The sequence below is a fragment of the Dendroctonus ponderosae genome, unplaced genomic scaffold (assembly GCF_020466585.1).
Source record: "Dendroctonus ponderosae isolate FM_Combo_2020 unplaced genomic scaffold, Dpon_F_20191213v2 Dpon_F_20191213_4, whole genome shotgun sequence".
In the NCBI taxonomy this organism is placed as follows: Eukaryota; Metazoa; Arthropoda; class Insecta; order Coleoptera; family Curculionidae; genus Dendroctonus; species Dendroctonus ponderosae.
The window spans coordinates 10,937,327-10,961,662 of record NW_026018611.1 but is presented as its reverse complement, the minus strand read 5'-3'; the positions used below and the strand labels follow the sequence as shown (position 1 = coordinate 10,961,662).

Genomic DNA, 24,336 nt, shown 5'->3' with positions numbered 1-24,336 from the left:
TAGAGATGCGTACCAGCTTCTAAATACAAGATAACCATGTCGGAGGAATGTTAATATGGACTCAACCTGTTATTACTACAGAAACTATTTGATTAGAAAAACACGCTATAAAAAATCAACAATTTTTATTGCGTAAAAATTATATGCACTATATGGAAACTTAGGGGTAATAATACATCATCACAATTATGAATCAATAAATAGACAATTTATAAATACTTCTATAATGATATGAACAATAACAAAAACAATTAAATAAATTTTAATATCGAACATACATCATATGTATATTGTTTAACGCCTAATAATTTGCAACTTTAGTTGTTCAGTTTTTTATATCAGCGGTAAATTGGCGCAAGAGAAAAGTTGCAATTGTTAATTTTGATATCACAGATTAACATATAACGTTGGAAATAATTAGCATAATTGAGCTAGCTACTTAAACTATGTAATGGATGATTCGGATTAAGAAATAAAAACCCATTACTAAAGGTACGACGTATTTTGATGATATGTTGGACCCTGAACCGCATAGTTTAATCTCGCTTTCCTGCAAATCAAACTCCGAATTATAATCATATTGTTAATCAACTACTTTTCCAATTACTTACATTTGCCGAGCGGCTAATGCAGCTCATATAGAACCTCCTAGGCAAATTCTCTTGGTTCATAAAACAAGGCAGACTCATATTATAATCGATCTGTTGAGGATCGGGAGATGGAGGAAACATATCATTTTGTTCTTGACATAAGTTGTTGATCACTAGGAGAATCATGTTGCTTCCACTCACGCGTTGAACAATAAATGGCCTGTAGATTGACAGCAAATTATTTCTCAAATTACTTCCATTTGTAACATCTATTACAATTACATCCTTAATCGTTTACCTTGAGCAATTTCCCATTGTTTTGTTGTATCCGCTACTTGATTCGTCTCTGGCGCTGTAATGAACTAAAGTGTAAAGATATAATTCATTGTCGCAGGGCTCTGGTTTGGTTTTTTGCATAGTTGCGGTCTCGTCGAATGCTTTATCATTAAGCCCTAGATGAAACTTGATTTAAAAACCCATCTGTATGTTATGCGTAATTACCTTCTGGTTCATAGTCGGAGTCGTTTGACTCTGATTCTTCTTCATGATCCGATACAATAGTGTGGTCGTTATGATCTGCAGGCTCATCGAATTGGTTATTGTTTGGCTGGTTCGATGGCGGATTGTAGTATATATTACCGGTAGCGGCTTCGGCAAATAAACTGAGTGTTGAAACTGCCCATTCGAGAATTCCCATTAAGTACCAGAACGGCTGAAGATAAAATAATTTAGAATAGCAGAATTGCGTAATTCACTGTATGAACACATACAGTGAGTAATTTTGAAGCGACACTTCCAGAGTCCTGCCCTTCAGGGCATAAGCCCTGATAGTCAAACATCCGATGGGCTTGATAAATGCCCTCATCGATCAGTTGGCTCATAACATCTGGTCGAATTTTCCCAAAGAAATGACCGGTCTGTTGGACGTTGTCGCTAACGATGACATAGCCATTATCATCCAATAGCAAGCAGTGAAGTTCTTCAGATTCGCAAGTCTTTTTGCAGGCTTTTTGCATATCACCGCACTTTTAAATGATAAATTATTAGATTATTGTTATTCGAGTGAATTTTTTAAAGTGATTTTTCAATAATGGGTACCGGTCATTCGGGGTAAGTCGTACTGTAGGGGCGAACTCGTTATTGTCCAATATTTTGGTCAAGATCATTTGATGCACCGCGTAAAGAAGTTAGTCCAGTCAGATTAGACTTTAAAAGGTTTGTTTTGGGCACTACTTAAATAGATGAAGGTAAAATATTATTGGATGTAGCTCAGAATATTGGGACAATAGCGTTGATTGAAAGAGTATAAAGGGTGATTCAAAATTGGCGTCATTCCTCTAGAGGTTGTCTGGCGCTGGTTAGAAAGAAATGTAAAAAAATAGTAAAATAAATTAATTGTTATTAAAAACTTAGAAATTTGCAAAAAACTATATCAGAAATACGGCAGCAATGTTTTTCAAGGTAACCTGCCTATATACTCTTTCAATCAAGGACAATAGTTTGAGCACGATTTCCGGCTGTGGAGCATTGTTTAAATAATTAGAGAGTGCATAAAACCGTTTTTTGCGCATAACTTTTGAACCGTTCATACTATTGAAAAATGTAATCCCTTTTTTTAAGTATTAAGAATACCTACAACATAAAAGACAAACTAAATTAAAATCCCTGTTTCCTTATTTACCTGTTAAAATCCCTGTTTACCTGTTTACACAAAAAAACCCCGATTTTACCGTTTTTAAATTAATTTACCTTTGCTTCAATAAATCGTACTCTTATAACTTTTATTGAACCGTTCATGATATTCAAAAATTTAATACTTTCTGCAGGTATTAAAAATACCTACAATATAAAAGACTCAAAAAACGGGAAAACCGCCGATTTTAGCGTTTTTTTTTATGTAAATTAATTTAGTTTTGCTTCAAAAAATCGTACTATAACTGTTTTTGGAGGTACACTTTATAAGTGGTATACATTTTAGCTAAACATATTTATAGACTTCTTGTTCATTCCTATTTGTTATTAAATAACGGCTCTGGTCAGTTTTTTTGAGCCGTCCGATCAACTTCTCTGAGGGTCTATACAATAAAGGAACAGTTGATTAATGAAGGGTAAATTGTTTAAACATTAAGTTTAAAATACAAGCGTCTTTTTCTTGAGAACGGATTTAAAATCTGACAAGATCCTATTTTACATAACAAATAGGAATAAATGTTGCCAAAACAGTTTTTTGAAAAACAAAGGCTTTTTTTATTCAAAACCTTRTACTTTTCCCGGCATTAGGCCATAACACTGTGTTGAATTGCGCTTTTTAGTTGTTCCCGYTCTCWAACCTAATGAGTTATAAGCCATTAATTAAAGCGGATTAAACCTTTACGAGACCCGAGACTGGAATTTTAACATCTAAAAAAAGATCCACAACATTTTTTATGTGCAATGTTTTACCACTTTSTCCAAGCAACTAKAAAAAAGAAAATTTYATCAACTYTTTCCCAGCAACGAAACTGAGTTACTGCGCCCGTGCGTTASGTTAGTGCAGCATTGCGCTAACTCCTAAAAATKTACTGTGACCTTTTCTGTAGAAACGATTGTTTGAAAATAAGGTTTTATTATTATAACGTTTCGCTTGTTCTGTTCGGAGAAATATTTTTTGGAAAAAAACTTAAAAAAATGATTAGGGTTTTGTCCAAAATTCGAAGCTGCAAAAGGTTTTCGAAAAATTTTTACAAAGCGGTTAAGGAGGCGCTTTTTCAATAAAATTTCATTCATAATTTTTCACAAAAAATACGTGAATATTGTCAGTATTATTAAGTAAAACTACAAAATAATGCGTTTTTTGCCTAGAAAGAATTGCTTAGCAAAAACTTTGTTTTTGCCACGAAACGTGGCGAATTTTTCAAATAATTTTTGGAAACTTTTGGCCTCTAGTTGTTTTTTCAAGATAATCGTAATTACTTTCGCTACCCAAACTAAATAAAATTATTTGCTTTTTGTGCGAAATTCGAAGCTGATAAGAGTTTTCTAAAATTCCCCGCAAAGCAATTAATGAGGCGAATGTTCTAACAGCATTAATTTTGTATTTTTTTGCTAAAGACCCCATGATTTTCAGAAAGTAGCAGAAAATAACGGTTTTGTTGACGCGTTTCGTTGAACACTTTCAGTTTTGTGATCGGTTTTTGCGAAAACCTTAATGTTTTCCGGAAAAAACGGAAGAAATTAATTTTCGTTTTCGTCTCCAATTCGACGCTGGAAATAGTTTTTGTAAAATTTCTACAAAGTTATAAATTTATCTTGTAATTTTTCGCGTAAAAAACCTCCAGATTGTCGGTAATTGTAAGTGAAACTACAAAATAGATCGTTTTTGAGTGGAAAATAACGCCAAGAAAAATTTCTGTCAAAACTGAAAAAAACAGAGTTTTTAACAAACTTTGCGGCCTTCAGTTGAATAGGAGTGTCGAGTTTTCCAAATAATTTGTCTTTGTGTGATTATATTTTAATTTGATTTATGTCCCAAATTCGAAGCTGGAAAAGGAATTCAAAACTTTTTACAAAGTGCTTTACTATAAAATTGTCAGTATTTTTAAGTAAAACTTTAGGAAATTGAGCGTTTACAAGAATTTTTGCTAAAACTGGAAAATTCTGAAATTTGAAGAAACTTGAACAATATTAATAAATGTAAAAACAACTAAAAAAAGTCATCAACATTTTCCTAGCAATGCAACTGGGTTGCTGTGCCGGGTGTTGCGCAGCACTGGTCCAACTCCTAAAAATTTACTGAGTTACCCAGATCTACCCGGCTAGTTTCCACCGAGGATTAAGAAAAATGGTAAATTTTATAAGGTACTGCAACTTCCGTCTCTTGTAGCGGAATATACTAATTTTGGCCTTAAATAATTGGGTTTTAGTAAAAAAAGTCATTTAATAGAGGTGAAGGACACCATGGTTCGGCAGTATAAAAATAAAATAGCTCTTATTAATTTTACGAACTACAATGAAGAAAAAGGGCTCGTAAAAATTATAAAATTCCAAAATCCACCTTACGCGATAAGAAAATACGAATAAATACTATGAAACATGGTATTCACAACAAGAAGAGAAACTTAATAAGAATAAGAATATGCCTCTTACAAGGTGCTAAGACCATTTTTAACTCTTAATAAAAGGTCGTCCGCCTTTACCCCATACAGGGGTGAATTCGGACACCCTTTATCTAAAAAAAAATTAAGGGCGAATGAAAACTGCAGTGGTTTTATTATCGAATTCGAGAAAGGAGGCACGGAAGACAAAATTGTACTTTTTATTAAGAAAACACTGAAAAAATCGTCCGACTTCGCCCCGATCGACAGTAATACATTGATTTTTTAAAGATCTGTGAATTTGATATCAGCTGCAAGTGGCTGGCTTGATTGATCATGAAGTGTTATTTCACTTGAAGAGTGAACGTTTGGGTAATTTTTCCAAACGCTGATTCGTCTATATCTAGCGAAATATTTCGTTTGCCGGACCTTATTTTTAGACCTGTAGATCGTTGATTGGTGCTGTTTTTTTGTGTTTTATTAGCAACTTACACTGATAGTTGTTTTCCTAAAAATGCTGTGTAAAGACGAATGATAGAACTGATAGCCCACAACGGCAACTGGAGCTCTTTTTCCACCGTCTTCTTTGAAAATTCCAGCACTAACAGTTACCAACGTATTGTTCGCATCACCTAAAGTAAATAACATTAGCAGTGTGATTATGAAGTAATTCGACATTTAGTTTGTTTTCACTTCATATACAGGGTGGTTTGTTAGTGCGAGAGGGTCCATTATTTCCGTTGATGTTGAACTTTCGAAAAATAGTTTCATATAAAAGTTGTTGACGCACAACGTGCGCACATTTAATATTATATCATAATATTTTATGATACAGAGTGGCTCAGAAAAGCAAGATCAAAGTGTATTTTTTTTTTAAATAGAACTACCCATTTTTCATTAGCTCATGGAATGCAGCTTGAAACGCTGCACATGCACCGTAAATTGTTTTTTTCTTACTTGCGACGTTGGGAGATTATCGCCATTTTAGTGAAATTTTGCTTAAAAACATGGTATATACAAATTAATTGTAGAAGCAAGAAAAAGCAGTTAAAGATTCAAAAAATACGTCTTTCCAATCACCACAGATCCGTTAAGAATTCTATTGAATCAAAATATCAATACATTGTACAGGGTGTTAACAATGTGGACTTAAATCCAAAACTTTTTAACTCAATATAACTTTTGTTTTTCAAATGGAAGTACCTGTATATTAATACGTCATTAGATTAAAAATTTACAAAGTTATAAATTTGCATTTACACTTTAAGCTGTGAAATCAACCGTTTTCAAATTATAATTAATTTTATTTAAAAATTTCAAAAAGTTGTTACATTTTGTAAGGTGGCTATGAAATTCAATATATTCAATATTCAATAAGTTTCAAAATTTGATGACACTTGACATAATCAATGAAGAAAAGAGCGACGTTTTATAAATGATAATGATGATTGGAAAGACGTAATTTTTTGCATTTTCAAGTGCTTTTTTTGGTTCTACAATGAATTTTTAGATACCATGTTTTTAAGCGAAATTTTGCTGAAATGGTGGCAATCTGCCAACGTCGCAAGTAAGATAAAACAATTTAAGGTGCATATGCAGCGTTTCAATCTGCATTCCATGAGCTAATGAAAAATGGGTAGTTATATTTAAAATAAATACACTTTGATCTTGCCTGGCCTTTCTGAGATAATCCGTATCATATGAAATATTTTAAAATGTGCGCACTTAGTGCGTCAACAACTTTTATATGAAACTATTTTTCGAAAGTTCAACACCAACGGAAATAATGGACTCTCTGGCACTAAAAAAGCCACCCTGTATGTAGCTTACCAGCTTCATGAGGAACTGAATAAACATAGGCGCCAGCATCTACGTATGAATGTTCTACAGCTCTTTTGTACCAAACTTCATCAATTGCCCTATTGTGTACGTGATGGAAATGTCTATGGGACATAAGATAAGATTATTGATGTCAACCATTAAATATTTTCGTCTATTTGGATCACAGGTTTTTCTTTGCGAACCAAGAGCATAAATGCTACGAAGCAATACGCAGCAATTAATATCTACAGTACTTTTGCTAGAAATTGATCGGTTAATTACTTGTGTATAGTTATACCAAAGTGAGATTAAAATGACATCAAGATGAAAATTAAATTCTGCCCGATACGAAAAGGTCGTTTTATAAACGTGCTTAGATAATTTTACTGTTTTGCTGCTTTATTATGATAACTTATACATTGTAAATGGAAATTTGGTTCACATATATTATATGTTTAATTGTACATACATACCTATTTGTTAAGTGACAAGAAAATTACTCGCTTGGACTCAATTTACATGTTCGAAACCTTGGGAAAATATTTGAAAATTTTTGGAAATCATTTAACATTATCTAAGTCATGCGTATTTTGTGGGGATGTGGTATTTTTTATTTTATATAAAACATTTCAGAAATAACGACAAACGTTTTGAAAGATTTCTTGTTTTTCCATTCATTTCCATTCATTCATTTCCATTTATGTTGTGTTATTGTAAAAATAAAAGGAATTCAAAAATTCTGAAAAAATTCAAACCCATAGGAAACTTGTAAAGTGAAAGCCAGTAGAAAATAAACTAAAATATAATATTTTTGCAATATGGTTTGATGCGCCACAATCCACATTTTGAATTATTTATTTTAAAATCTTATTAATTCTATTACAATGTTGATAAGTTTTTATTCTACCGGAGTGCTTTGCAACAAGCATTATCTGATCACAAAAATGGGACTATTAGTAACTGGAACATGTAGTTTTGAACATCTGTATATTTGCTGTTTCTAATTAATGCCAATCAGTTTTAAACAAATAATTTCATAATTTATTTAACGAATACTCACGTAGGTTCACGGTTCACACAAGATTAGACATTTTTAAAAAGTTGTGCTTTTATAAAATTGTCCAGTATAATATACGTTTTTATATATCTTGAGCCAGGAATATCATGAGCATGGAGCAGGTAAAACGAAGCTATCTATTTCAAAGACTTAGTTATATCAATAAACATTTCTATTTTCAGAACCTTTTGGAGACTAGAACTGAATAAAAGCGACTCATGTTATTCATTTGAATATTTTCCGTAATAAGCACAATTCTTCGGATGCACGAAATTCTTATAAGGACTCGAAACATGCTCGAAGGCATAATATGTCACATTCTTTAATAATTCTATAAACCTGCTGCATTCTTTACGGATTTACTCATTACTGAAATTTGCTAGTTTAGAAGTTATTACTCTCATTCAATCGAATTCGTTATATCATTGTGAAGATTTTCTTCTTCGTCAAATAGTCTCCAGAATATCATTGAAAAAAATACTTTGGATAAATATTCAAATAGTTATTAAAAATATCACTACTATGATCACTACAAGTATTTTACGGTCATAATTTATAGGTAAACGTAATTCTTTCATATAAACTTGTATTCAAAAATTCCCCAAACTACACACATAGAAATTTGTATCAGAAAATTGTTTTTTAGAAGTTATTTAGTTTTTTAGAAGTTATAGAAAATTGCTTTTTAGAAACTAAGGGAAAGCTAAATGTTCAAATGAATAATTGAGGGCAAGGCTGAGGATGATGGTGTCAGAATAAAAAAAATAGTCTTCAGAAATTTTAAATTATCGTTTTTATAAAGAAAATTATTTGATTCAACAGTTAGCATAATAATAATAATATTGAAATGCATTCAATTAATCAAAACTATCGTTTTTTTATTAAACATCAAATGCACTTGATAAAAAAAATATCAAATAATTATAATAAAATATCAGATTAAGGAGCACACGGTTGGTTATAACAGAAAAGCTCAAGATATCAGACTAGACTACAATATTTTCTTGATTTAATAGTCAACATTGTGCATGTGAATTTTAAAATATCTCCCGCAAGTAACATTTTTTACCATCGCAGAGATTGACTTCTCTAAAGAGCTCCAAAAATAAAATTTATCTGCTTTTAGGAAAGGAAATTCAAAAAAAGAGGAGCAAATTTTTATGAAATTTGATGCATATCTAGAGTTCCAAGTTAATAAACTGTGTTTTTTCTTGTTTCTCGTTTCAAATGTAAAACTTTTGAGCCGCATAAAAAAGTACACCTTTAAAACATTGCCGTATTTGTGTTTGTTGATCAAGCAATTTAAAAAAATGATATATTTGTCTTCAAAAACTGAAGAAATACTCCAAGGCCTCACAAACAGGTGGACTAAAATATGTCTTTAATGACCAAGTTTCCAGAAGAATTATGATATAATTTCTGGATCGGTTTAAAAGTACATTTACCAAAAATGGATATTTCATACTTTGTCAGTTTTAGCTGTAAGCCCACTATTTGTACTGATTTTTTCATCATTCTGTAGAACCTTGCCAAGCATACAGCTACAGTTAATTTTCCTTACCGTAAAGCGTGCCATCGATGTGTGCTAAATTGATTTTAAACTCACTTTGGAAGAACTCTACAATAATTTTGGTATAGTTTTGTAGCAACGATTTAATATTTTTGCCGTTCTTTCATCTTTTATTTATTCGCAAAATGCAGTATAGAAATTACGTGCAATTGAGTCGTAGTTTGTACCTTTCATAGATAGTGTTGTCTATGTTTTGCGGAAAAGTTTGCCATCTGGTAAGTCCACTGTGGGTAGCCATAAAAGCTACCACTATTCCATATTGTTTTATTAATTGAGCTCTGCGTGAAAATAATGCAAAATATTATTAGTGTTTTCATAAAATCGTAGGTAATTTATTACATAAATTTATAAATTAATTTTAAATAATCCCTTTTGTCTAAAATCCATTTTGTCTAAAATACTTGACGTCTAAAAAAAAGTAATTTGAAACAATTAAGTTTTTCAAAAAGTACACACACTTTTATTATTTTTTTTTAATTTTATGAAAGAATTTGTATTTATACAGGATGCCCCAAAAAAGTTATATCAATGCCAACTTTTTAAAATAGAAACCTCTCTTTTTTGTAATTTTATTCAGTTCTCTGGAGAACTTAATCATTTTTTATGTGGGTTTCCGGGAAATTGGCGTCTGAAAATCGTACGAAAAATTGCCACCCAAATTTATAAACTAATTAAAATTAAGGCTGACAGAGTTAAATTAGCGCCAAAATTGACAGCCATTGGTTTCTTCGCAATGCCCAAGCTTACGTACAACCTAATCTTGAACATTATTAACTACGTTTCCACTAATATTATCGTAATTTTCTGCCTAATTTTGGTTTGTGAGCTTTCAATGTTTCCAGCCGATTTACATAAACCTTGAAGTTTAAATAATCCCAGAAAAAGTTAGCCAAAGGTGCGCTCATGAGACTTCGGATGTCACTCTATTGGCTTTTTGTCGCCAAATGCTGCATAAAAAATTATTAGAATTTTGTGGACAACTGGATAATGACGTACAAGAGGGGTTTCTCTTTTAAAAACTGGCTCTGGTTATATCATCACTTTTTTATGACACCCTCTATAAATACAAACTAGTTCAGAAAATGCGCAATTTGAAACAAAAATTCACGGGTTCGAGCAATTTTTCGAAAAATAGACACCTTGTTTTTAAATAATAACATTGCCGCTGGCTGTATGAGTAGGTAATTACTTTAAAAAAATTATATAACTATTAATATTCTCTCGAAGAATTTAAAGAAACCTCTTGTATATATTTCGTTAAAGGTTTTATGCAGTGTGATCGTAAAGTATGGAAGAAATTAATTAAAGCCTATACAGATGAAGTTAAAAAAAATGATCGGACACTTCAAGCTTAATTTGTTAATACGTAACTTCCGAGAAAGTTATTTCTCATGCAGTAATTAATGTGTTTACAAATGACGTCGTACTTCGATTTTTTTATAATCGCAACCTGAGTATTTTAGGCTGCTATTTGAAAGGTCGAGCTGGATGTAGGACGATTAATGCTCTCATATGTCACATAACAATTTCAAATAGCCAAACATATTTCTTGGGTTCTTAAAATTTTCTTTAGAAAGCGATATTTTGCTCGGTTCTTTAATTAGTTAATTGTAGGAAGGGTGAACAAGTTGACTTTGCGTTACAATAATCGTGATAAGTACTAAGTGTAGCAGTTGATAGGCTTTGGTTGCATTTTTATTGCATTTCAAACTAAAATCGTGCGTCAAGTGGAACTCAAAGAAAGAAGAAAAAAAAGAAGTAAATAATATTATCATACTTTGTATATGTGTCCGAGCATTTTTTTCGTTCAACTGTATAGGCTTTATTTAACATTTTCCACACTTTAGGTTCACACTGTATTATTTATTTGCCGTGCGCAATGCATTGCTGGACAATTACACTTCAAGCGATCGATTTATTTTTCGTCAACACATTTGTAAACATTTAGAATAATCCCAACATATCTACGCACTGGTGGGGAGAGAGCGGGTTTAAAACCGCATAAAAAACAGTTTTTTTGCTTTCTTTCTGTAAATTGATCTAGAAATGACTGGTTAATCGCTGTTCGGAATTGCAGATTAACGTGTGCAATACAGTACATTGCAAGGTGTTTTTCTGTGAAGATTTTCAAAAATTAGTGCTATTTGTTTAGAAGAGTATGGAATATTTTGAGAAGAGTTTGGATTGGTGAACTACAGCTCTTGAAGTTTCTCCTGTAACAGAAGGTAAGTCGTTGTGCTTTATTTTTGGAAATCTAATTGTTCGGAGTGCGGATTTTACTTCGCATTGTTTCAGTCGATGAACTAAAATATTATACAATAAATTAAAATGGCCTATTTATACGTTGATGTCCTATTCCATTGGCAGCATGTAATAAACATTAGTACAAATAATATTCACCATGAATAGTCCTGAAATACAAGATAATAATGTGGGGGAATATTACACAAGTGCGTTTAGTACAAGTATACATGCAGAATTTTCTGATTTTCCTCCCGGAGCTTGTTCGGTTATTATTATATTATTATTATATCGTACTACCTTCATACCTTATACAAATTCGAATTTCTCCTTAATTAATTTGTTTCTGCGGAGCAGTTCAGTTCAATTCTCCAAACGCTAATTTGGCTATACAATGATTCAGTGCGAACTTTTTTTCAATTTCAAAATCATCCTTAGTTTAGAATTTTATTAGATTATTATTTGATTACTCCAATCTGACAAATTGACAATTCTTTAATTTAATAATTGCATGTAAAAGTTGCATATATACATTGAGATATCATATGTATGCTCTCAAACTTTTGTGTGTTTAATGTGGGAATTGTCGAAAGCCTTTGTTGGCGACAATTTTCCGAAATTCGCGTAGGTATGGCCATTTTGATGAAATATTGTAACAGTTTCTTTTCAGCTAAATTTGTGAATCGATGTGATGCTCACCTTTTCTGCATAATCAGATTATTTTAGGTAATTTTAGACAGGAAGAAAAATGTTCGCAAAATAAAAAGTCGCGTTTGTGTAAAGGTATGCACAAAATATTATCATAAACTGTTCTTACCTATAATTACGACACCTTTTTTTAATCAATTTTAATTTTTTGAGTCATTATCATGGCGTAACATTATGCCCAGGCAACATGAATTTCAAAATTCAAAGGACAAGTTTTACGATTCCAAACCCGGCACTTGGTTCCTAATGAATATTGCTCAAAAATTATTATTTTTATCTAGTTTTCATTTATTTTTTATTACTTAAGTATTTTTTTTTAAATAATTAACTGGACTAATGAATAAAAATACTAGTTTACAATTAGTATATGATTTTCAGTCTAATTCCACTTGTTGCAATTAATTCTTTACAAACTTTTAATTTTAAGGATTTTTATGAAGAAAATTTAGGCCCAAAAATTTATTTAAAAAAGCAACAGATTTTTGAATGAATCATAAATAATATTGGCAAAATTTGAATTGTTCGAATCGTCAATAAAACCCAAAGTGCTGCGTTTTAAAATTTGGGCTTAACAATGTTACTAAAGAAATTTTGTTTGTTATAAACATGATCTGTCCGGTAGTTTCTAGGGAAATAATCGAAAAATATAAACCTTTTGTGCGAATTCAACCCAATTTCATATAACATTTTTATATAATATAATAGTTTGTGCTGAAGGGTATCAGGCTAGATATATCAAAATGAGAGGCGATCGTATATACAAGTTCCGCTTGATAGAACTATGATATGTAAGAAATTCCGGGTTTTACTTGGTATTTTATACGCAACTTTTTAAAATTTCTTTTATTTGTGTCAATCCGAGGTGAAGGACTGAAATATGTCCGGATAGTATGCGATGGTTAATTATGGCTATTGAGTTTGTTTCTAAACATGTTGCGTAAAACTTGCTATTTATTATTTTAATTAAAATAGATTTTTCCTCGGAGAATACTGTTCGTATTGTAGGAACTCAAAACAGTTTCCTCGGGGTTATTTTGACAAAGTTTTGTAAAAAACGAAGCAATGAATTGATTTATTTTTATTGCATATCATGATTTAATCCCAAGGTAATCTCATCCTCAAATGCAATAAAAAATCATACGTTTCTTGACATTATCACTGCTTTATACATTTATTCTGGGAACCACCTGAGCAAAACAAGTAATTGATCAAAGAAATTAAATTAGCATTAATGACTAATACAAAAACATTTCTCTGTCTTATCGAGGAATGTTATATACTGTACCTGGATATCAGAGCCATCAATATAGACATAGGTCTTATATAATAAAAACAAGTTATTAGTGCAGTATTAAACAAATATGTGCAAAGATACATGGTTTATGAACTGTCTAGAAACACTAAGTAAATATGAATCATGCCATCTTATTACAAATTCTACAAACTCTTCCACTAAGATATAGACCCTAAAAGTAAACTGCTGTAAGTCGCCCCTTTTCTGAACTTTTTATTACTTGCTACCTATATTTTAATATGAAATATTTTTGTCTTGGGAATTCGTCCTCTCCGTTTCATTTGAATTTTTGGACGCTAAAAATCTTTATTTATAGTTTAATAGGTTTTTAACATGACTGATACCAAGCCCCTTAAAATAGTGCCTAATTCTCATAATTTTGACCATCAAACAATTTTTAAATATTTTTACCATTTCCCTGAAAACCCCTATTATTTTAGATCAATTTTTAATTAAATTAAACCTTGTCGAATGCGAAATGAATAAATGATAATGATGAATATATCAGACCACAAGTAGCCCATGTTAAACACAGTTGTGAAGTTTTTAATTAAAGATCTAAATTATTAATTCTTCAGTTCGCTTCTGATGAGCTTTAATTAAATTAAAGTTTTGTTTTATTAAAAAACTTATTACATATAGAAAACTTTCTATGTGTAATAAGAACCTAACTAGATTTCTTAGTTTAAGCCTCTAGCTATCTAAAAGTAGTTTTCTTGCGTCTTTATCATACAAATTGTTCATATGAATGTGTAAGAGCTGGCCGGTCCCTGGCGAACTCGAACATCAAAATGAGTTTCAAAGACACTATTTGAAGACCAAAATTTCAAAGTAATTTAATTAAAACTGATTTACGGCCGCGTCATTTACGGTCTATACCTGGGTATAGAGTGTTTTTTTTCTGAAAATTTGTTATTTGATTTGAACACCTTGTGTATATAAATAATTTGTGCATAATAGGTGGGAATTTTCAAAGTGCTTGCCATTCATAAAATTTCGTTAATAAAAAATTCCAACAAACTTAAGGTAATTATAGTATTGTTTTTGAAATGCAACGCATGTACTTGAAAAGTTTTACTTTCAGACTGGTTTACGGTTTGAGATCTTGGCTATAACAGTTTCTATATTCGACATTAGTGTTTCTATGGTTCATCTGGTCAAATCAGCAAATAAACAAAAAGTTTAATAAACACTCACCCCTTATCTTCTTTAGTAGTGGTTGTGATGTTTTCACTAAACCACACTGTAGTTTTTGCATCAGCTACCACTTTAGTGATCAACTTACGGTCACCTAAAAGAATTAAATGGTTTCAAAATATTTAATTTCTATAAATCCGAATTGGACAAATAATAGTTAAGAAAAATATATGTGAAACCTGATAAAATTTACAATAGTTCAGTTTTTAACCGTTTTTAATAGTTGAATTTTTAAATTTATTTACTTATGTTTTGTCCCAAATTGGAGCAATAATTTTTATACAATTATATTATTTCTTATATCATGTCAAAAACTTACACTCTCGAGACCATTTCCATCCAGGCCGGTCCATTTTCTTTAGGAAATACAAAAATTCTTCCTCTGCTGTTTCAAAGTAATGCTTGTCATCTAGGTCTTTGCAGTAGTGCCTAAGAAACACTTCTATTAATCAATGAGAAGGTAATATTATATAAAAGCAAAAAAAATCTAAATATATTTCTCTTTATTAATTATTTTATACAAAATGTTTAGAAAGTATCCAGGAAAAGTTAAAATTTATGCAACTGTGGGATAGTAAACGTTTTGGAGAATTTAATTGCAACTAATAAAACTGCTTATTAAAAAGTTTATTATACTGTTTTATGTGGAAAAAAATTACCGAATAAATTATTATGACTAGGTACTGATAAGTTTAAGAACTCTTCAAACACCATAGTCAGATAAAAAATTGAATAAATTTACTTAAATACTGATATTTAACAAAACTTTCCGTGTAAGCTGTGGACAATAAAAATAGACTTTTCAAATAAACAAATTAAATCAAGGCATAAATATAATAATCCACCTAAGTATAATTAATAACGTTTGTGACAAAAATAACAGATATTTTTTGAATTTCCCTTAAAGAAAAAAATTAAGTTTTAACACCCCAAACTAATAATTGACACTAAAACAATGTATATTACAAATGCGATCAAAATTGTTTTCTGATATTACATATAGTAATAAACGATCAGGTTCACCAAGACCAATTAAATAAATAGTCTTTCATAAAATTCTATAAACTTTATTGAAATTCAAATGCATTGAAGTAAATTAAAATAAGATCTAATCTAATAATGGAACCGGAAATATACAAATGCTTAAACATCAATTACATTCAGTTGTAGCTATGAAATAAAATTCAAATGCTATTGATTTGGTTGCTATTCTTCATCATTTCTCATATCATGCGTGTTTATAAGATAAATCATCTATCTACTTGGTTGATTAATTCTTGCAATTTAGCTAGCTACTATTTAGTATTGATATTGAAACTTACCATTCGGGATGGATAGCCCAATTGCCATTAAAAAATTGAGCTAGAGTGTGTGGCCCTTTATCGTTGGACCTTAGCCTGTGAATATCATTTTCTACAGAAGGTAACACCCCATAGAAGCCATATTTATCAGGTAACACAATAACTAAACTAAACGGTGTGTCATTGATTCCTCTGTAGTAATAATAACGGTTACTTATATGGATGCGTTTCTGAAATTATTTTTTCGGAATTAGTTAAAGTAGACGAATGTTTACGAATAATCGTGCCAATTTTTGAACTTACAATGTCATCTAAATGGCTCTTGACCCTCAGCGTTATATTTCCTTTTTTCTGCATAATAATTTTCTTTCGCAAGTCCCGTATTTCTTCATTAAATCTTCTAGGCTCACTGTCGTCATCGAGTATTTCAACCTCCATGAAATCTACCCGATTGTACGCCGGTTTCAATATACCTTGGTACTAGAAATTCACATAAAGAGGGTTTATTTTGGTAAAATCTAATTTAAACTTGCGTAGTTGTAATAATTGAACTCAGACAGTCTGTAACTGTTTCGTTATTTAAAACGACATTATTTTACTATTGTTCATGCGAAATAATATCTACTAAATCTAGATTTTTTGCAGCAAATATCATTAACCATCATTTTTATTGTAAGATTTATAGACTGTTTGGCAGCATCTATGTTCTTATTATATTATATTTCTAAAACTTGTTATACAAATGTACTTTTTCTAATCTAGAGATTAACTTTTCGCATTTAATTCCAAAGTTTGACAAAATAAATCTACTCTAAAGTAGTGCATCCAATACAGCTTTAACCTCACCAAAATGAAGATCAATAATTGCTATTTGAGAAAGAAAATTACAATTTTTGTAGCCAAATAAATTATGATGGTATTCTACAATTTAATGCATAACTGGGTTAATGATCCAAGATATTGGATATAGTTAGAATATAGTCGAAATTTGAGATTTATCTTGGGTACTTCAGTTTTGTTTTCGTTCTCTCACTTTAATTTTTGTATATGCATTTATTGTCTATTTTTTTGGTCAGATTCAATGTGATTCAAATTTTTCATATAAAATTAATTAGTGAACTCATGTCACTTATTTTATTATTTGAATAATATTTTCTTTTGTGGTATTGAATTATTTGCCTTATTGTAGTTTTTTAGGCTGTTTGTTGTTTGAGCGCTTTCATCTGCTGACTTACTTTGCTATTTTTTCTATACTTATATTTTCTTGTATGTTATTACTTACATTATAGGTTTCAACGCGTATAAATACACGCAAAAAAGCAATCTCTCCTTACGCTACTAAAATTGAGGAATTTTCTCAATTGTACAGCAGATACGTAAATAGAATAATGTGTTTATTAGAACTCTGTTTCTTTTACGTACTTTGTGTGTAAAAGATACATTTTCTGGTATTTAAACTTACCACAGGTCTAAGGTCCGGATGAGTCAAAATATAGCCATTATTTGTGACAATAAAACCATAACCGTTTACACCCAACTGAAATAAATTAACATTGATTATAATGAAATTTATCAAATTTAATTAATTTTACAAAAGTTGAAATATGACGAAATTACTTACTCTGTGTGGAAGCATTAATCTTTGTATATATTCTATTGGAACATCAGTACCAGCTACGCCTAATAAATTTGCCACTCTCTCCTAAAAACCATCGAAATAGTCAATTTAACAGATACGATTTTGATTTGCCATAACTTCACGTTCGTTAGGCTCCTGTTAGCTGTTTCGGGTTAGTTATTAAAGGATATTTAAATTTTTTGAAAATTGTGGTTCTGAAAATATTTATTATCTCTTTTATCGGTTTTTTTAATTTTATCTGTATCTAAAATATCTGTAACTCTCAACCGCTGTTTTGTGCGTCATTTTCAAGTTTATATCGACAGTAGCTCAAACAGTTAGCGCCTTTGCAGTGAAAAATGCAAATAGCTGTGGTTTAGTGAAAATTTTCATCAGTTTGGTAATTGAACCTGTAACTAAACCAAAGCTTTCCGATAAAAGCGATTTAGTTTGTCTTAGTAGATTAGATATAGAATAAATTAGATATTACTCAAAATATAGTTGATTTATCGGTTTTGTGAGATGCAAATTATAAATAATTTCATCAACATTGTTGATATTTAGTTTCAATTCTGGAAACGTGTAAATTGAATCCCCTGCTCCGAAGAAGTTTTTTTAAGAAATTATCGTAATATCAGCATTTGGTTGCCCAAATTAACATGCGCAGCGTACACAGAGATGAAATATTTAGTAGTTCACACTTGATCTTAAAAATTGCTAATATATGTAGAATCATTTAAGGATTTGGGTACGAAATATAAAAAATAGTTAATTATATATACACACATATAATAATTTTAAAATGATACAGTTAAGAAATTGGCAATAATTTCATTATATTTAAGTTACATTAATTAGTTGATCTGCCATTTAGTGAAAATAAAGATCACTCTTTAAGTGTGATTTGATTTGAACTTGAGAAGTCAAGAGCTTTAAAGGGACAAGCATTCTCACTTAGTTAAGAAAATTAGAAATAATTTCTATTGAACTTTCGTTAATTGTATTTGCCGCTGCAAAAGTGAATATTTCTGGACATGTTTATCTGCTATATTAAGTTGGGAAATTTTATTAAGACTGAAAAACGAGAAATAAATAAATAATGAATAACCTTTTATTAATATCGGTAAACTGGTGAAAAGCAAGCATATTATTAATTTGTATTGCAGTAAAGATTCAAAATTACTGCCAATAAATCGACAATTCACATATTTGATGTAGCAAAACCTGAAAGTAAATATATATTTTCGATTCTAGTTGCATCATTACTTTGCCATCATTGTGGCAAAAAGTTTCAAATGGTTTATAAAACAATTCGTTTCCTTACGATTTTGGACCGGTTTTTAGAAAATTTTACAAATATTCTGAATATTTGTATGAACTGAATTCAAATATAATAAGCTGTTGGTTGAATATTTTTGTAGATATGTTGCCACTTTCTAGCTAAGTATTTCACTTTAATATTACCATATAAAAAGTATAACTTATCAAAAGTAGAACTGAAAGTGGAAAATTTGGCAAATTTTCTTTTATTTGATTTGAATATCCACACGCCAGATTACCTAACATTATCATTTGACTTTAAGTAAGTTTAAAGTAACAATATTCATTAGTCCTACATTCAGAAAGCACTAAGTTAATTTGGAATAAATTTATGTTACAGTAAAGCAGCACAAACAGCTCTACTTCGCAAGTTTTGTATCCTAATATAATTTACGTATTTCTAAGACATATTGCCAATTAACAAATAGTTCAATCGCCTATTCTAGTTCTAAAAAACTCTATGCTCTACTGGACTCTATTCAGTGGTCTATACCTAAGTGTTTTATCATAAACGGCTAAAAACTCCATAAAAATACTCTACTCTGGACTGGAAAACGGGGCCACTGCTAAATATCACGCTTGCTGGCCTAAAATTCGTCTAGAATCTCTAATAATTAACACTGGCCTAATAGCGATTTTCATAGATTACCTCTCTGGTGACCGTTATCCATACTGCTTCGTTTATTTGCTTTTTTTCGGTTATATTCTGCAGATATATTTGAAGAAATTGTTAACTATAGATAATGCAGAGTAAGGAATTTGCCGTCGTTTTTACTTTTTTTCTATATTGGGCCATTAAAAGAATAAGGTCTTTGGCAAATTCCTTATGACACTTCAAATATTATCTAGTGTAAATTCAAGTAGTCAGTAACTAATTTACCTGACGGGGTTTTTTGTCATATACTGGTAATGACACGGAAGTCATCAGGTTGTAAGTTTGAGTCTCTCCATAATGGTCTTGTTTCTGGAACGGGAATTTATTTACAGTATACTTAAAAAAATTTTTTTTATAATTGTTGATATCGACAAGCATACAAGGAATATGAGAAACATTCTTGAATTAGGTGTCTAGTTCTAGGAGGTCTAGTAAAAGTGCATTGAAGCTTTTTCATGCAAGCTTTGAATATTTAAAAAATTGTTTTTAAATATTCAACAGTACATTTTTATGGCATTTCAATTTTAATAATTTTTATGAATGAGAACTTCAATTCTGGACTCAAAATCACCTACTAACAGTAGCACGATATACAGTAAGGTTGGAACAAATTCACCTAAAATTCAGCGTTTTGTTTTTCTTTGGGGACTTCTACTTGCATTTTTGAAAGATATATTTCTGACGGTTATTTTATTTATACAGATAATTTGATTATACAAAATCATTTGATAAGCTCAATATTTTAGTCAAAATAAATATGATTCTAAGGATAACCGGATTCTTAAGACAAACAATATTTTACCATTAATTTTTATCGGTATAATTTCTAAAAAATTTAATGTAAATTTAGCAACACAGAATTGTGCGTTTATTTACTAATTTTTTTTTGATTATCGGATTTTTGTTTGACAACGATTATTTTAGTCAAAAATAAAATTATTTTACGGTGAAAATGTAAATTAAAAAAAATAGCTATGTAAAAGAGGAGTAATGCATAGAAATATTATAGGAGGACATAACAGTAGAAGTTATTTAGTTAAGTTATTTTGATAATTAGTAAAGTCTTTATCAGCAGAAAAGAAAGTTACAAAGCTAAGAATCTCACAGCTCCCTAAAACACACAAATGAAATATATTGCTTCATTCACAAGAATAGCACGCAGAATCAACTGGACAAGTAATTTTAGGAAAGTTAGTGCGTAAAGCCTCCGCCCAAAAATATTAACAAAAGAACAAATGAGGACCCCGCGAGTAAAATCAGCAAAACTGGAGCAGAGTATTTCCCTTTCGTCCGCGTTTTCCTAATTTATTTAAAAATATTTTAGTTATTTTGGTCACAAATTTAACTTTGAACTGATGAAACAATTTCCAAGCAATTAGCATTTTTTTTTAGTTTATTGACCGAAAAACATGGCATATGTCCGGCCTTGCGTACAATTCTATTGATTAATTTGAAAGTTTGCGTTTTAAAAACAATTTATTTTCAAATTATTACAAACGATAGATTCTAGTTGTAACCGAACCTTAACTAAGACTTATATCTCGTCGACCGCAAATCTTTAGAATGAATATCTATAGACTAAAGACTATCTGAGATTGAATTGTCGTTTCTGCTGTGGCTTGTTTTATAAGTTCAGTTTCTTGACCGATATTGGCTAATTGCAGGATGGTTGATTTTTCTTAGGAATTCGGTCTGGGCAGTGGTGAAGAAAAAGAAAAACTTTTTTAGCTACCAAGCCTTCGGCAATTTATTGTCGCTTTCCTCAGGGTGCTAATTGTTTCTCGATAAGAAGGCTGGGAACTCTCCAGAATATTTCGTAAAATTAAATATTTCATGAAGCTGTACAAAAAAATGATATGAAATATTCTGAAGGGTTCCCGGCCTTCTTATCAACAATAAATTGCCGAAAGCTTGATGGCTAAAAAGTTTTTCCTTTGCTTCACCACTGCCCAGACCGAATTCCCAAGAAAAATCAACCATCCTACTTCTTTTATAGTTAAATTATGCTGATCCTAGCAGAAACGATACTACGTCTTATTTTATAAGAATAGTCCATATAATTGTACACATGAAATGAAACGTACACATTTTTCCAAATACAAACCAACGTATTAAATGATTTTAAATAAATGTGTTTTGTATATTCATTCAGTGCTCGTATTAAACTTCTGTTTAGTTTTTTTCACAGGGGTTGCAAACTCAAACTCGAAAAACTCGTAACTAAAAGTGCTTAGATAATAGTAGATACACAAAAATAAACAAAATTATTTCCCTTTGATGCTTCGTAAAAATAAGTGGATAAAAATAAAGTTCACGTTAGAAAACTCCATTTCCTTAATTTGATTGATGAAAATTCGGCTTGAATAAATGCCTTTAGAAATGTTATAAAATATCGAAATATTAATTAATAATATGTACTTATATCAAAATAAATATGTGAGATAACTTCTTGAAATCGGGTTTCAATGAAATATTTCAGAAATTACACCTATTTAAAAGATGATTAACGCATGAATAAAAACGAAAACAGACAGCTTATATTTCAACCATTAAGCTACGATTAAAACCAAATATATCATTGAATTAAAGCATGCATACGATGGATATTAGATTTATATTCCCAAAATTCAAAAATAAAAATTCGTTTTCGTATAAGTATTTTTAAGCTTATGCATTACATTTTCAAATATGGATACAAATATTTAGAAACCATTGAAATTTAAAGAGAAAGTAAATTGGATCATGAAAATATGACACATCTTGTTGCACAGGAGCTCTCCATTAATAATCGCCAAACAATCTTCATTAACTTCAGGAATTTAATGAAGAGGAATAACGAGAAGTACATTGAATTATTTCTTGCATGACAGAAAGAAAACAAAATTCTGTTTCAATGATTCGATAAAGCAGCAACATTAATATTAAATATATTTTGATTCAAATTCCTTCAAACAACAAAAACTTCGTAGGCTTACCAGTTTCTGTTGATGAACAAACTTCTTATCGATCTCATTTGGAGACATCAAATCCTTGTATTTACTAAATATGAGATATCTATCTCGCTGAGTAAATCTTTGTCTATTAACCCACAACCAGTTGGTCAGTTTCGGGTCGGTAACGTCCGCGTATACTGGTGACCATGCTGGATTTGGCTTTTGGTTAGCATTTAGTACCATTGGTCGTGCCATTACTGGAATGTAGTGCAGAACTTCTTCGCGCACTTCTGCATATGTGCTCAGATGAACGTAGTAGCCTAAATATAGACGGATTTTCAATATATTATTATACTTTAAAAGTAGTCCACTCGTTTTGCCACGAACTGTATTCTACTCACCTTGATTGGCGCAAGCCATCCACTTAACATCCCTTGGATCGCTCACCTCTCGTCCCACAAGATAGGTAAATAATCTCACAGTTACGACTGGAAGATTGTCCCAATTGTACTTTTCGAAAACATCTTTGTAATTATCTTGTGATCCGTCCGTTATCAACATTATTGCTTGATTACAATTAGCTCCTAGAACAAATTTTCATTTATAGTTTGGTTTTTCTTTTTTTTTTAGCTTAAATAATCCTTACCCAGCTTTGACTCGCGATATTCCGCCAGAATTTCAAAAGCTGTTGCCAGAGCTAATGTAAAATTTGCGATTTGTTCTGTTTTGAAATCGCTCATGCTTTCTTTGAGTATTCGGATGTTGCCTAGATTTGCCTAAAAGTCGACGCAATTTGCTATTTATTTGCAAAACCAACGTCTATTCTCACTGCATATATAAACAATTTGAATTGTATTCTTTGAAGACCGACTTGTGTGAAATGCACGTTGATGGCAGTTTATAAACCTTGCACTTTATTGTTTCAGCGTTTGTTATTAAGTTTACAAAGAAATTTATCTACCTACTATGAAAATATCTTTGCTTTGAATTCCATTTGATTAATGCGGCTAATCTGTCTGTTATGTATTGAAAAACGCAATAAAATAGGTATTTGCATAGGATATTCCGAGTTAACTCAATAGTTTTTGCAATGTTTTGAAATATATTTTGTTACTATTTGTATAAATGTTGTTACAAAACCCTTTAAGTTTGTTGTGTTCACGAGATCAAGTGTGAAAGTAGAAAGGCAAAAAGAAAATAAGCAGTTTATATAATCAACTTATTGATTTCTTCTGTAAAGTCTTCTTTTTTCTTCTGCAGTATTTTTTTCTAAACAAAAATTATCTAGTTTTTCTATTTTCGTGCAGCTTCACTCAAAGAGTTTTGTAAAAATTACATTATGATCTTTTTTTAAAATTAATTAATTAGTAATAAAATGCCTTATTGATATAGTTAAAAGTTCAGATTTAAGCACAATAACGCATTCGAAATTTCATGAATTTGCAACATTTGCATGCATTCAACATGCTTGCCACGAATCTAGTTCTCAAAAGATAAACTAAATAATAATTAAGTTAACTTCTAAAGTCCCTCTAAATATAAACATTCAGTAATTTGATGATTGGTTCGCTAATTATTTGTTTTTTGCTGGCTGATAGATATTAATTGAATATGAGTTTATATGTATGTAAAGTCCAATAAATTAGCTTCAATTCCATTAAAAATATTCGGTCTATAAACTTGAATAAATTACTGTTTATCTAGGAAAGCAGTAGTTAAGGATAGCAAATATCTTTTTGCGAGTAATATAAAGAAGACTAGTCAAATCATTTTTCATTGATAACAGGTAAAGTTTAAAATTTAAAGTTAGAAAGAAGCATGAATTGAAATCACAGAAATTTTAGCAAATATCTAAATACATTCGTTCAAGGTAAAAAATTTTCACTACGTTTCACATATAAATTCTCATTATTGTCGGATGTTTCAAGGTATCATACAGGGTGGCCCAGGTTAAGCGG

The 24,336-nt window shown here is 30.6% G+C and overlaps 1 protein-coding gene across 2 annotated transcripts; it reads right to left on the bottom strand.

Moving 5' to 3' along the window:
* Nucleotides 1–110: 110 nt before the first annotated feature.
* Nucleotides 111–23,178, bottom strand: LOC125502385 (voltage-dependent calcium channel subunit alpha-2/delta-3-like). Of its 2 annotated transcripts, XM_048666020.1 has the most exons (19): nucleotides 23,025–23,178; nucleotides 22,780–22,962; nucleotides 22,421–22,698; nucleotides 19,671–19,754; nucleotides 17,474–17,554; nucleotides 17,315–17,389; nucleotides 16,156–16,332; nucleotides 15,874–16,082; nucleotides 14,871–14,980; nucleotides 14,552–14,645; nucleotides 13,346–13,378; nucleotides 9,279–9,389; nucleotides 6,494–6,606; nucleotides 5,156–5,295; nucleotides 1,361–1,615; nucleotides 1,092–1,302; nucleotides 889–1,042; nucleotides 612–810; nucleotides 111–550 (listed from the first exon to the last, which is right to left on the bottom strand). In XM_048666020.1, the coding sequence occupies exons 1-19, from the start codon at nucleotides 23,116–23,118 to the stop codon at nucleotides 440–442; spliced, it is 2,712 nt and encodes a 903-aa protein (XP_048521977.1). In that variant the 5' UTR covers nucleotides 23,119–23,178; the 3' UTR covers nucleotides 111–439. The 2 variants fall into 2 exon arrangements, with proteins under 2 accessions (XP_048521977.1, XP_048521978.1); XM_048666021.1 differs by lacking the exon at nucleotides 13,346–13,378.
* Nucleotides 23,179–24,336: the final 1,158 nt, after the last annotated feature.